The 15,611-nt window shown below is 34.7% G+C and overlaps 1 protein-coding gene across 1 annotated transcript; it reads left to right on the top strand.

The window, feature by feature from the left end:
* The first annotated feature begins 5,437 nt into the window (after positions 1–5,437).
* Positions 5,438–7,856, top strand: LOC134234619 (putative nuclease HARBI1). Its single transcript, XM_062716696.1, has 3 exons — positions 5,438–5,806; positions 6,930–7,267; positions 7,595–7,856. The coding sequence occupies exons 1-3, from the start codon at positions 5,576–5,578 to the stop codon at positions 7,854–7,856; spliced, it is 831 nt and encodes a 276-aa protein (XP_062572680.1). The 5' UTR covers positions 5,438–5,575.
* The last annotated feature ends 7,755 nt before the right edge of the window (positions 7,857–15,611 follow it).

Here is a 15,611-nt window from a genome sequence, read left to right as displayed (position 1 = left end):
ATCTGTTTAAACTTAAAACTGCACTTTAAAAGGAAGGTGTGCCTCTGAGAATTTCAGGTCACCTGAGTCTTTCAGGTGACCTATTGCTATCTCTGTTCGTTCGTCGTCGTACGTCATTCGGCGGTCGTAGACATTTGACCATTTTTAGCTTCTTCTCTGGAACCACTGAACCAATTTCAACCAAATTTGAAATAACCCATCTATGGCTAAAAGAGGAGCACAAAATTGTGAATTTCAGGGTCCCTGTGGCCAGAGGGGTGGGACCAAAACCACTAAAATTAATGCAATCTTTAAAAATCTTCTTTACTTCTAGACATCAAGCAGTGAAACTGTTGGAATGATTGTTATAAGCATTGAGTCCTCTACACTGTACCAAAATAGTAAAATTCTTTGTCCCAGGGTTAGGGGTTCTATATGCTAGGGCTGGGCTAAATAGATTACATGTATATAGTGAAAATACATTATTTCTATGAAAATCTTCTTCTCTTCTCCTGGGTAAAATTAATTAAGTAAATAGTTAGATGAGAAAATATTCCTGTTCCACAGTAGTGAATTTCATGGCCTTTGGACAGGGGTTCTGGTGTTAGGGCGGGGCTTAAATGATTATATAGTTAACATGCATAAATTCTTTGAAAAACACATAGTTATGATGAGGAAGGGTGCCTCATCTAAAATCGTGAACTTCATGGCCCCAGGGTCAGGAGTTCTGGTGTTAGGGTGCAGGGCTCTTTTGATTGTATAGTAAACATGCATCTTTAAAATGGAAAATCTTCTCCTCTGTCCCTGGGTATTAAACAACTAACTAAATGTGTAGTTACAATAAGGAAGAGCGCCTCTTTGAAAATTGTGAATTTCATGGCCAAAGGATCAGGTTGTGAATTTCATGGAGCAAGGACCAGGATTTCTGATGTTCCTTAGGGTGGGGCTCTAATCATCAAATGGTGAAATTGCAATAAATCTTTCATAATTAATCTTCTTCTTTACTCCTAGGTATTTAACAAACTGACTACAGACATATAGTTATGATATAGCTATGATCGTTCTTCCAGAATTGTGAATTCCAAGCCCCCCGGAACAGGGGTATCATAGAGGGCTGGGGTTGGGGGGTGTCTTTGACTATATACTAAAAAAGAATTATTTCTTTGAAATCCACTCCATGATGTTAATCAAACATTTATGATGAGCAAGAATTGTGAAATGTGTGGACCTGAGGGTCAGGGGTTCTTGTGGGGTGGGGACACTACTGAGTAATACTGAATATTACTTAGAGTGGTTGAAATGCATTATTTTTATTCCTTTACTCTGTCTATGGTTATAAAGTTACCAAACTACATAGGCGTCGGAACCGGGGGGGGGGGGCTTGGGGCTTAGCCTTTTCCTAGTATAGACATTGAACTTTGCTGCGTAGGTTTAGCCCCCCACTTTCCACACACACGTTGCAGAATAGGTTTAAAATTAGGAATTCAAAGTGGAGCTGTTTGGAAAAAATTTGGTACTGAATATCGAACCTATCCACCCCCCCCCCCCCACCCCCCCACCCCCACCCCATGTCATGGCCTTTGGTTTAAAACATTACCCAAAGTCAATTGCAAAACTCATTATTTTGGATTTCAATGATTTATTCATGATTCATTCTGTAATATTTTTCATGAGTTAAGTCTTAAATCCTAGCTACTTTCATTGCAGAAAAGTATACTGCTTGAAAAATGTCAGAGATGAAAATTCTAAAATATCGGAAATGAAAACAGTTCCGGAAATAAAATGCAGCCATTGAAACCATGCACCGTGAGTGTCTTGAATCTAATCCACAATATCGTACAAGTTACATTAAAACATTATCTATGGAAAACATCCTTAATTTGGTATCATATGATTTTTGCCCGTTCACACATACAAGAAATTTTGCCCCGTTTTAAATTCGCCCAGTCACAGTTCTGTTTAAGAATTTATACTGTGTATTTGAACTCGCCCCATTTTAAATTCACTCATATGTAGTTGTTGCGATAACAACAATTGATGGAACATTTCATATATTTTTTCAGCACTCTCCACAAATATAATCACCAACACATTAATTTTATATTCATTTCCATGATGAACACTGATCCAAAAGTCAAATCTCTTTACAGGAGGCATAGGGCACATTGGTCGTCATGCGCTGGGAATCGTTGCCATGTGTTGATTAAAGACGAAAAAAAAATTAAGATTGACCAACAGTTCATTGTCAGTTTTGCTCAATCACATTTTTCTGACTTAATTTGAATAAGCCTTAATAAGATTACACGAATACATGCCAAAATTACCTTTCTTTGCCTTGTTGCTATGGAAAACCTGCCGTTGCTATGGAGATCAATAATTATGCAATATTCAATAATGTGCTAGGGAGATCGAATTTAATTATACTGTTTCAAAATTTGTATCTCGTTTATCATAAATAACCGTTCATTTGATTTTTCCGTAATTTTTTTACATTGTTTCTCATTTAATGCATCAAGGAGCCCATTTTTGTTGCTAGGCAACAGATTCGATTTTCAAAAGAGCCCATGGATTTGACTTCAAATTCTAAAAGAGAAATACCTCTGCTTTTATGTGAGATACATGCAACAACTGTATTAATCTGTCCATTTTTAAAACTTGGCCTTGAATATTGCCAAAATCACGAAAAATGCTGAATCAGCAAAACTTGTAAAACATGTGTACCTTCCAATGTCTACCACAGAACTGACTTCAGACCTAAATATTTTTTATTACATTATTAGAACACAATAAATGTGTATCTTTATTACACCTATAAGTAAGAATAATTCTCATGGCATTTACCTGTTATTTTAAGCCTCAAAGATAGGTGATTTTTTGTCCTTCAACACTGAAAAATCCGCCTGTTGCTAAGGAAATTTCTTTGGCCGGGTTTCCATGGTTACCATGACTCAAAACATTTTTCATTTTACATACATTTTTCATACTTCAAAATAAATCTATGAGTAGAAAATCATCAAATTCTGAAAACCTTCATGTATCACTTTTTTTTTTACAGTTTTGTCTGATTTTTATCTGGACTGGTACTTAAGTAAGTGTGGTTTTTAGTTTGTCCCGTTCATCATGGCCGAGTGTGCACGTGAGAAAACAACTGAGGAAGAAAGCATCTCGTGTTCTGAGAGTAGTTCTGTGTCAAGTAGTACTAGCTCATCGAGAAGTGAAGGTTTGAGAAAATACAAACTTACATCCTCTGTGAACCGACACCGACTTTTAAAAAAAAATGTATCGAAATGGAAACAAGTGGACTTGGATGCCTTGGGAATTTTTTACGACCAAGCTGCCTTACCCTTATCTACTTTAATTGCACGAACAAAACAGGTGGCATGGAGGGGGCAGATGTATCAGATGACAACCACGCCAGACCATTTGCATACTTTTGAAGAAATAATGAAAGAATCAATTACTTTGACTTTACCCTACGAAACTGGTCCACGACCAGTCACGAGTGTAGAGGCAGTGACACTTATAGCTGAAATTGAAGAAACACGTGAAAAGTTTTTTGATCACTCTATGCAAGCAAAGGAGAAATTGGATTTATCCAAGGAGAAAGAAAAGTAAGCAAAATTAGAAGTAGAGTATCCTGCCGTCGTATGTTTCCGATTAGTCTATTTCTGAGTTTACCTTCCCCCCAAAAAATAAACAGGTGTCCAGTCAACTCGTACTCAAACCGACTCGTACCCCAAACATAGAGTCTGCTCATACCCATAGCTCAAAATGTCAAAAAAATAAATAAAAAAGAATCAATTGTTTTCAAAAGTAAATATATAAGTTTGTATGATTCTTGTTTGTTATAATTAATTTTAATTTCTCATGTGTATTATTATTAACTGATTACATTGTAACTTGCATGTATGTAAGTACAGCTAGTATTTTAATGTTTAATTGTATTTTGTATGTAACATGGTTGTATGCCATTATGATTGGTGAATCAATAAAGAAATTGAAAAAATGATTAAAAACATCAACACAAACAACAAATATTGTAAAATGTAAATTTTACATAACAATTTTTATCCAGGTAAATCATCATTGATTAGGCCAAAAGAAAATATATTCCTGTTTTCTGTCCCACAATAAAAAATATAGCTATAAAAGGGTAGGTGGGTCATGTAGGTAGGGAAAATTATTTTGAGAAAAAAAAATATTTTCAAAACTGAGACAATGGATGCAGAATATATATATGAGTAAGTAATAACAAAAAAGCAGTACATTAAAATTTACCAAGCAAGTTTGTTAAACATTGTTAAAGTAAATTTAAGGTATCCTAAAATGTTATACTAGTCTTGTGATGTATTTTCTATAATATTATGAACAGCTGAGTAGAAATTTCAGAGACAATGCACTTATACTGATCTCATAAATGCCATGAAAAACTTAATTATGCTAAATGGTCAATGTTTATCATGCACTTTTTTTTTACAGGTATGTCTGCCCAAATTTGTATTCAAACACTTATCCGAGACTCATCTGAGAAAACATTAGTTTAGAAAAAAAGTATAATTTTTAAACATCTATAAGGATATAAATACTTGTTGGTCACAAGATTAAATTCCATAAAGCCTGAAGGGCTTTATGATGAATTTAATCTGGTACCAACTACCAACCCGTACAAACCTTATTACTTATATTTACATTTGTGACTTAATCATACTTTATATTTGCCTGATTGTGACTTTTAATGAGTGAAATGCATTATTTTTCAAACCCAACAGGATGTATATTTTTTTATCCCGCTTCAGACTAATTTGTCGATTACTGATTGGATAAAAGCTAATCACATGACGCCCTATTACGTCTCCGTCAAGGCGTAATATGAAAATCGGGCACGCGATTCCGTTCGAAGCGTTGTTATTGTAAATACAAATGGCGGCTAAGAAACGGTTTACGTAGGTAGTTTAGTTAAATTTCTTGTTACTGTAACGATATTTTATGTTGATTGTTACTGGATTAAAAGTAACTTATAACTGCCTGTGTTACGAATTTATCCCGATGAAGACCTTTTTCAATATAAAAAAAATATTTGTGCGTATTATGAAAATATTATTTTCATAATACGCACAAATATTTTTTTTATATTGAAAAAGGTCTTCATCGGGATAAATTCGTAACACAGTCAGTTAGTGACCTAATACGGATTCATACAGGGTGTGAAATGGAAATCCGTATTGGGACTCGGCTTCGCCTCGCCCAATACGGATTTCCATTTCAAACCCTGTATGAATCCGTATTAGGTCACTAACTGACTGTGTAACTAATATTACCCCACTTCTGTTGAGTTTTCTGTGAAATCCTGGCTTACGATTGGTTGAAGTCTGTCACTTGAAGGTGGTGGATTACTTATACCCGGTCAGTTGTAAATCCATACCTGGCTTCAGTTTTACTAAACTTCGTAAGTTAAGATTTGATCGTAACCATAAGTTACGAAAAATTTCTGTCTTACTAAACTTTTTATCTTAAATTACGTTAAAAATCTTATCGTAACTCTACGACAGCCTATGGGCTATCCTAAGTTACGATTTTTTCGTAAATGTAAATAAAAATGGCTGTCTTCATAATATTTCGTGATATTTTGGGAGAAAAGGAAGACAAATCTCCTCGTCGCCCCAGGATTTTTAGGGACAGGAGTGAAGTTCTAGATACTTTGACGGACGGTGAACTCATTGAGCGCTATAGGTTTCCGAGACACGTCATTCTTTACTTGATAGAGGAAGTGAAAGACCTCATCCAGCCTAAAACTTGGAGATCCCACTCTATACCTGCACACATTCAGGTACATAATTATGTTCCCTGTAACCCACTGGTATGGTAACAGATATAGATCGACAGAGGAAATTCTATATAAAGTTATAGCACCAAAACAAAGTTCCAAATGTTACAATGTTAAAACTCAAAAAGCATAGAAACTTACTGTTACTGTGCTGAATATCCTGAAGAAAATGATTAAGAAGAATATTATGACACAGAATACTGTAATCATGATCCATGACTTTGTCCATTTTCAAATATTGAAGAGTAAACAAAGGGCCACTACTGTACATGTACCGACTTATATTTGAATTGTTTCCCTTTAATAATCATCGTCGCAAACCACGGCCAAAATGTACGCTACTCTCCCATTGCAACTTTCAATTGTGTGTTTGGGGGGTGGGATCACTGGGTGTCGGTAGCACCAATGAAAGTTGACGGTCTAAATATTCCATGTCTAGTTTGGAAGGGGGGGGGGGTTCAGGTACATTTAAGTTTTAAATATCTACTTTCTTGCTGGTGGATATTTATTGTCAAAATCTTTAAGGAAAAAATACATATATTCATTTCGAGCCCCTACCCCGAAACAGACCTCCCCCTAGTACAGCTGCATTTCTGCGTTTTCAAACAGAAACATATTTCTCTTAAAAATTATGTAAATATATGTAGAACTTGTTTACTTATATAAATATCTGAAAAATAAAATGTCATTTGGCAAAATGGTTTAAGAGGTTGGAGCAATAGTATTCCTCATATAGAATGTGATATTATTTCAGGTGTTGACGTGTCTTCATGCTCAACTTTATTTTTGTAGTTTGTAGTTTTCGACATACATGTATTCGCTTTGTGAACGATATTGTATACGCTTCTTGCACGGAACAGTTCGTTTCGTTTGAGTTGTAGTAGCACGTTAAGGGTCTGTATATATCGGCCAAATCATTGGAAGGGTGACCAGAGTTATTCTTTGAATTTGCTTGTTAGTATTTACCTTTGAATGAATCTCTACCTCCAGTTTTCCTTCTGTCATTAAGATTTTTTTTCGATTAGACCCCCCCCCTCCCTGACACACAAACATATCGGGTATACGTACATTCAGAATGTATAAAGTATATGATCATTGAGTACAACTGGGGCACTCTTTATTTTAGGTTCTAACATGTCTCAGATTCCTAGCAAAAGGCGACTACCTCTCGGAAGTAGCGGACCTTCACGGCATTTCTAAAGCGTCGGCAAGCGTGATCATACAGAGAGTAGTAGAAGCAATATGCCAAACACTGAAGAACATTAATTTTCCAACCTCTACTGAAGAACGAAGAAAGGTCAAAGCACACTTCTACAAGATTGCAGGCTTTCCCGGTGTGGTTGGTGCCATTGATGGTACACAGATTCCGATTCAGGGAATGAGTTCAGACTACGAGCCCTTGTATATATGCAGAAAAGGGTACCATTCCATTAACGTGCAGGCTGTTGTTAATCCCGATTTAAGGTAATTCATTTCTTATATGCCGCGTTAGTAATCTTAATTAAAATACGACTAAATAAATGCAATATGGTAATGATTGATTATTAGTTAAAGGGTACTTAGACAGAAAAAGAAATTTCAAATTACAAAATAGGTAAGTAAGAAAAATTATTGACAAGTCAACATACCTAAAAAATTGACAAGATATATCTGATAAAAATCAAACTCAAAGTTTATGAATGGATGGACGGACAACGGGTCATCAGAAATCTCACTTATGTAAAATATCACACTTGACAAACATGATTATCCTGACATGGCCTGTAACTTAAAAGTTTCTTTCATGCTCAGGTTTACAAATGCCGTTTGCAAGTTTCCTGGGGCCACCCACGACGCCTACATCTTGCAGAGCAGCTCTCTACCAAATGTTGTTTCCAGCCTTGAGAATGGAGGATGGCTTGTAGGGGATTCTGGCTACCCTCTGAAAGAGTGGCTGATGACCGCTCTAACCAACCCAAGAACTGAACAGGAGGAGAGATACAACAGAGCCCATTGTAAGACCAGGAACGTCATCGAGAGAGCTTTCGGTGTACTGAAAGCACGCTTCAGGTAAGTTGCAAATTTGGAAAATAATTATTTCACTGAACATTATTTTCAAGTTTTAGAAGGGAAAAATAATTGATAAATGTAATGTTTCCTATTTTAACAGGTGCTTGCACAAGACTGGAGGAGCTCTGCCATATAGGCCATCAAAGTGCACCAGAATAATAGAATGCACAATGAGACTGCATAACCTGGCAATTCAAAATGGTATTCCATTATTGGAAACAGTTGACCAAGAAGACGCAGATGTATTCCACATTGAACATCATACATGTAACAATGCAAACAGGACTGCTTCCGACTTGCGCAAAAGACTAATTCAAAGATTTTAAACTGCATCCTGCAGCATCTATTTTTGAGACACTCCTGTGAGCTACATCATATATATATATATATATATATATATATATATATATATATATATATATATATATATATATATATATAACACTAAAAAACCAACAACACTGTATATCCTAAATGTCGGATCTACCAAGTAGATACAAGGTCACGGATGGAAATTTATATAAAGCACTAAAAATGACCAACGACACGAACAATAAAAATTGTCAAATTTTCGGATTGTTTCCTCAAAATTGTAAAAATTAAAAAGTATATTTTACAGGTATATTTATACAAAAACATTTTTCCCATTTACAGTAATACTAAACACGCCGATATTTAAATACTTAAAAATTACATGTTGAATTCGAAATTTATTAAGAACAAAAACAACAAGCACTACTGGCGACCAGTAGGTCGATTTGACGAATTTTCAATATTTGCAAGTGTGATGCGCCTTTCTGGTTGCAGTGTCCGGAAGTTTACCTCGAAAGAAAGCCACAGAAAGAATATGGTTGCAGGGAATTTATTTGATTTACATAATTGAACGAATTAATTATGCTAAAAATTACAAATCGGGTAAATCGTACATTGTTTATTCTTAAAATGTGTATATATATTTTTTAATTAAAAAGAAAAATAAGAACGTCAGGTGATGTGTGTAAACATGAATTATGATCCATTATAAATTTTGAAATATTTAATAATTCAGTTTGTGGTTTATAAAACAAGAGAAATGCCGTCTAACACATATGCCTTTTGTTTTTTTAACAAAATTTAAGTAAATGAGTTTTTATATATAATGATGAACTAAATTGAGAGAATAATCTTGTTTGTACTTATAGCAGGAAGAGAAAAGTTTAAGCATTCTGGTGAATTCAAACTTTGTTAATACCATAAATAGAACAATGATTCCTTGATAAACTCTTCTTTATTTTTCTCTAGTCTGTCCATCTTGTGTTATGTTATATTGAAAGAAAAGTACTTAAGCAATTGGGAATTGAAACTTTACAGCAGCAATAAATAGAACAATGATCCTTGATAAAGTCTCTTTATGTTCTTAGTGTAGTCTACTTGTGTGCAAGTTATATTGAAACCAGACCAAAACTGTAGGAGGAGTAACATTTTGAAACAATTTTACAGAAATTTCTATTTTTAGTAACCACGACAACACCGTTCATGGAAATCAAAAACCGATAAATCTAATTATGTATCTTGGTGCAGTCTACTTGTGTGCCAAGTTATATTGAAATCAAACCAAAACTGTAGGAGGAGTAGCATTTTGAAACCATTTTAATGAAATTTCTATTTTTAGTAACCATGACAACACCGTTCATGGAAATTAAAAACCGATATACAGAATTATGTATCTTAGTGTAATCTACTTGTCTGCCAAGTTATATTGAAATTAGACCAAAACTGTAGGAGGAGTAGCATTTTGAAAGAAATTTCTATTTTTAGTTACCACGGCAACACCGATTATCGAAATTAAAAACCAATAAATAAATTATGTATCTTAGTGTAGTCTACTTGTGTGCCAAGTTATATTGAAATCAGACCAAGACTGTAGGAGAAGTAGCATTTTGAAAGAATTTCACAGAAATTTTTTTTTACACTAACACTGTTTAACGAGAAAAACCGAACACAGAATTATGTATCCTAGTGCTTGTGCCAAGTTATATTGAAATCAGACCAAAACTGTAGGAGGAGTAGCATTTTGAAACAATTTTACAGAAATTTCTATTTTTAGTAACCACGACAACACCGTTCATCGAAATCGAAAACCGATACACAGAATTATGTATCTTAGTGTAATCTACTTGTTTGCCAAGTTACAGTATGTATATTCGGAATACCAAATTAGGTCAATTTTCGAGTATAGATATTGCAGTAAAAAACATGAAATAAATAATGAAACTTACCTAGTACTTTGTGAGATGCCCTTTTAGCTAACATTTTCTCCGGGGAATAGATCGGTAGAGGCATTTAACAAAGTCTGTCTCAAATACACTGGATTTCGTGGTTATGCGATCCTCCCAACTCGTGTCTGTAACTTTCTCTTGATAAGTAACCATAGATTCTCGATGATATTGATATCTTTTGTGCAGGCCAGCATTCCAGTTATTCTATTTCTGATAAATTCCTGAAACTTTACATGTACGGGGGCATTGTCAAATATATAGTCACCAGATGAAAAATGGCGAGCTATAACTGGCCACAGATTGTTATCAAGTCTCTTAATATTTCCATTTACAGCCGTGATTCTTCCATGCCAAGTAATACACCCAGATCATGACCTCAAAGCATGTGTGCAAGTTATCCACCCTTCACCCCTCTTACGCCAAACATACACCCTTGAATCACGTCCAATAACAATTTTTGAGTCCGAGAAAATAACATTCTTGAAAATCCTTCCAATTTTACAGAAATTCTTTCTATTTACCTCCCTTATCACTAGTTTCTTCTTTGATACACGTCTTGTAAATCCATGTTTATGTAAATGAAAAACCGATAAATCTAAAATTTATTTGTGATTTCTGTGGTGTTAACTTTAACTAACCTTTCTAAGCATTGTGTGCCAAGTTATATTGAAATCTCTCTTCAAAACGTTTTTTCAAAACTGTAGGAGGAGTAGCATTTTGAAACCATTTTAATGAAATTTCTATTTTTAGTGACCATGACAACACCGTTCATGGAAATTAAAAACCGATATACAGAATTTTTATTTACATCAAAATAGTGTAATCTACTTGTCTGCCAATATATATTGAAATTATATTGAAATTAGACCAAAACTGTAGGAGGAGTAGCATTTTGAAAGAAATTTCTATTTTTAGTTACCACGGCAACACCGTTTATCGAAATTAGAAACCGATAAAAATAATTATGTATCTTAGTGTAGTCTACTTGTGTGCCAAGTTATATTGAAATCAGACCAAAACTGTAGGAGAAGTAGCATTTTGAAAGAATTTCACAGAAATTTCTATTTTTAGTTACCACAGCAACACCGTTTATCGAAATCAAAAACCGATACACAGAATTATGTATCTTAATTAGTATAATCTATACTTGTGTGCCAAGTTATATTGAAATCAGAGCAAAACTGTAGGAGGAGTAGCATTTTGAAAAATTGTTTACAGACCGACGGACGGACGACCGACGCATTACTATCGCATAAGCTCTTCTGGTCTCTGACCAGTAGAGCTAACAAAACCAAGAAATCAATTTTATATGTTAAATTGTGACGTCATAATAAATTGTTTACACTGAATTTAAAACAAAAACCAAAACAAAATTGGTTTTAGTTTTAATATGTGGATATACAATTGTTTACAACATAAATGTGTGATATATATCTTTAAACAATAATATTCTAAAATACTTGTCATTTTGAGTATAAACATACAGGTGCAAGGTTAACATGTTCATGATGTTGTAAAAATGGCGCGTCATGACGTCATATACAGTACAGGGGCCCGTTTTACGAAAGGACCTACGACTTAAGACCAAGTTTAAATATTCATATAACTTTTAAACAAACAATATATCAAATATTATTTTTAACTTTTTAAAAAGAATATGGTAAGATATTTTTACACTGACAATTTCAAACATAATTATTAATTCTGCAAAATTTTACAATCTGAAGTTTTTGGTCATAGTAGTAAGTTCTTTCGTAAAACGGGCCCCAGGCCACGAGTTTTCCGCAACGCACGGTGGAAGAAACACCGCGTGAAATGCTCTGTGTTACACCGTGTACTCGGTGTGCCACGGTGTATATTCAGAATATACATGAAGTCCACCGTGGCCCCCCGTGTCCAGGAAGTTCGTCCATTATACCCTCCGTGTTGCACCGTGTCGGCGCCCGTGTTACACCGTGTCTATCAGAGACAGTTTAAAATATATCGCTTTTAATAACATGCATGTAAATTTTAGATGAAGGAATAGGTAACGATGTTGCAATCCCGTTTTTAGCTGTACTGGTCAGAGACCAGAAGAGCTTATGCGATAGTAAGGTGTCCGTCGTCCGTCCGTCTGTCTGTCTGTCCGTCTGTCTGTAAACAATTTATCAAAACGCTACTCCTCCTACAGTTTTGGTCTGATTTTAATATAACTTGGCACACAAGTAGACTACACTAAGATACATAAAATAGTGCATCGGTTTTTGATTTCGATGAACGGTGTTGCCGTGGTTACTTAAATTGGATTTTCTGTGAAATTCCTTTAAAACGCTACTTCTTCTACAGTTTTGGTCTGATTTCAACATCACTTGGCACACAAGTAGACTACACTAAGATACATAAAATAATGCATCGGATTTTGATTTCGTTGAACGGTGTTGCCATGGTTACTAAAAATAGAATTTTCTCTGAAATTACTTAACGCTACTTCCTCAACAGTTTTGGTCTGATTTCAATATTACTTGGCACACAAGTAGACTACACTAAGATACATAAAATAGTGCATCGGTTTTTGATTTCGATATACAGTGTTACCATTGTTACTAAAAATAGAAGTGTCTGTGAAATTCCTTTAACATGATACTCCCTCTACAGATTTGGTCTGATGGCAATGGCTTCTTTTCTCATCCTTTGTTATAAGTACAAACCAGTAGAGCTACAGTCTCGACAGAGACTTCTGGTTAAGTCTATTTAATGTAACAAACCTTCGGTTTTCTTTTTTTTTCAAGATTAAATAATAGTCCGTTTGCCTGAAATATGAAAACGCTATTAAAGCTTCAGAGTTCTCAAAATAATTTTCTTAAATAATTTTATCGTGGTAATAAATCTTTCAATATGTAGAGATTTATAATGTCCTTTTTAGCTCTACTGGTCAGAGACCAGAAGAGTTTATGTGATAGTAATGCGTCCGTCGTCCGTCCGTCTGTCTGTCTGTAAGCAATTTTTCAAAATGCTACTCCTCCTACAGTTTTGGTCTGATTTCAATATAACTTGGCACACAAGTAGACTACACTAAGATACATAATTCTGTGTATCGGTTTTTGATTTCGATGAACGGTGTTGCCGTGGTTACAAAAAATAGAAATTTCTGTGAAATTCTTTCAAAATGCTACTCCTCCTACAGTTTTAGTCTGATTTCAATATAACTTGGCACACAAGTAGACTACACTAAGATACACAATTTTTGATTTCGATGAACGGTGTTGCCGTGGTTACTAAAAATAGAAATTTCTGTGAAATTCTTTCAAAATGCTACTCCTTCTACAGTTTTAGTCTGATTTCAATATAACTTGGCACACAAGTAGACTACACTAAGATACATAATTCTGTGTATCGGTTTTTGATTTCGATGAACGGTGTTGCCGTGGTTGATAAAAATAGAAATTTCTGTGAAATTCTTTCAAAATGCTATTCCAAATACAATTGCACTAAGAACATAAAGAGACTTAATCAAGGATCATTATTCTATTTATTGCTGTTGAAAAGTTTCAATTTCCAACTGCTTAAGTACTTTTCTTTTCCTTTGCTATAAGTACAAACCAGTAGAGCTTCAGTCTCGACAGAGACTTCTGGTTTTTTAAAACGAGTGTCTTAGACCTGAGTGTAATAAAAACACAATGGTTGTCTTATTGACATCTACATGTACTTCTTTTTATTCATAAAAAAAAGCCAAATAATCAGTAAACGATACATGCAGCAACAGCTTAAAACAAGAGGCCCACGGGCCTTATAGGTCACCTAAGTATCATGTAACAACTTTCCAACAATTGATTTTGGTTCGTGTTTTAAACCAGAGGCCATGAAATTCACAATTTTGAAAGAGACATCATTGCTTATCATAATAATAAACTTGGCATGCTTACACTATTTACTTAATACCCATAGGAAGATCAGAGTAATAAAGAGAAAATGCACTTCCACTTTATAACCAGTTGTGCACCCCACCCTAAAAGAACCACTGCCCCTGGAGCCACATATTGCAAAATTTTGGAAATTTCATCATAAATTTTATTTTATCATAAATGGTTTATTAATACCAAATAGCAGATTTCAAAGCATTAATTTATTTTTAGACTTTGTACCCCCCCCCCCCCTTTCCGATACCTCTGACCCAGGGGGCATGAAATGAACCATTTTGCTAGATGCACCTTTTTTCATCATAAATATATATACTTGAATCATCAGCATAATACACAGGAGCAAAGAAAAAGATTTTCAAAGAATTAATGTATTTTTACTATATAATCAAAAGAGCCCCCCCTATACCAAATGGCAAAACGTCTGACACATGGGCCATGAAATTCACAATTTTGAAAGAGACACTCTTGCTCATCATAACTATGTACTTAGTTAGTTTATTTAATACCCAGGAGCAGCGAAGACGATTTTCAAACAATTAATGCATTTTCACTATATCATCAATAGAGCCCGCCCTAACATCAGAACCCCTGACCCTGGGGCCATAAAATTCACAATTTTGGAAGAGGCACTCTTGTTCATCATAACTATGTACTTAGTTAGTTTATTTAATATCCAGGAGCAGAGAAGAAGAATTTCAAAGAATTAATGCATTTTCACTATATAATCTATATAGCCCCACCCTAACACCAGAACCCCTGACCCTGGGGCCATAAAATTCACAATTTTGGAAGAAGCACTCTTGCTCATCATAACTATGTACTTAGTTAGTTTATTTAATATACAGGAGCAGAGAAGAAGATTTTTAAAGAAATAATGCATTTCACTATATAATCAATAGAGCCCCTCCCTAGCACTAGAACCCCTGACCCTGGGGCCTTAAAATTCACAATTTTGGAAGAGGCATTCTTGCTCATCATAACTATGTACTTAGTTTTATTTAATACCCAGGAGCAAAGAAGATTTTTCAAGAATGTATGCATTTTCACTATATAATCTATATAGCCCCGCCCTAGCACTAGAGCCCCTGACCCTGGGGCCATGAATTGTACAATTTTGGTGGAGGACTCAATAGACATTACATTCATGCTAACAGTTAGCTTGCTTGATGTCCAGGAGTAAAGAAGATTTTTAAAGATTTCATTAATTTTAGTGGTTTTTGCCCCAGGGGGGCAGGGACCATGAAATTCACAATTTTTGTTCCCCTTCAGCCATAGATGCTGTATACCAAATTTGGTTGAAATTGGTTCAGCGGTTTCAGAGAAGAAGCTGAAAATGTTCAATATTAACACACGACGGACGAAAACGGATAGCAATAGGTCACCTGAGTGAGTGACTCAGGTGACCTAAAATTTTTTAGATTATAAACAGATTGTATTTTGCATACTTAGTTCAAGTTATGTAGAAACAATTCTTTTCGAATAGTGAAAAAAATAATGCTTATCTACAGATAAGAACATACATGGTCTGCCGGTAAATGTACTTACATGTAATTCTTCACTATTAATTTATCACTATCAAAAAAATCCGATTTACATATCTTG

The sequence above is a fragment of the Saccostrea cucullata genome, unplaced genomic scaffold (genome assembly GCF_032062105.1).
Source record: "Saccostrea cucullata isolate Sc308-1 unplaced genomic scaffold, CSIRO_AGI_Scuc_v1 ctg6582, whole genome shotgun sequence".
NCBI lineage: Eukaryota > Metazoa > Mollusca > Bivalvia > Ostreida > Ostreidae > Saccostrea > Saccostrea cuccullata.
The sequence above is the reverse complement of the archived record's forward strand: the minus strand, read 5'-3'. Positions and strand labels throughout refer to the sequence as shown.

What these genes read in the sequence shown, in the direction of transcription:
- LOC134234619 (XM_062716696.1), top strand. Translation starts at nt 5,576, where the DNA reads ATGGCTGTCTTCATAATATTTCGTGATATTTTGGGAGAAAAGGAAGAC. An exon ending in CTATACCTGCACACATTCAG is followed by an intron (nt 5,807 to 6,929) that starts GTACATAATTAT and finishes TCTTTATTTTAG; the next exon opens with GTTCTAACATGTCTCAGATT. An exon ending in GTTGTTAATCCCGATTTAAG is followed by an intron (nt 7,268 to 7,594) that starts GTAATTCATTTC and finishes TTTCATGCTCAG; the next exon opens with GTTTACAAATGCCGTTTGCA.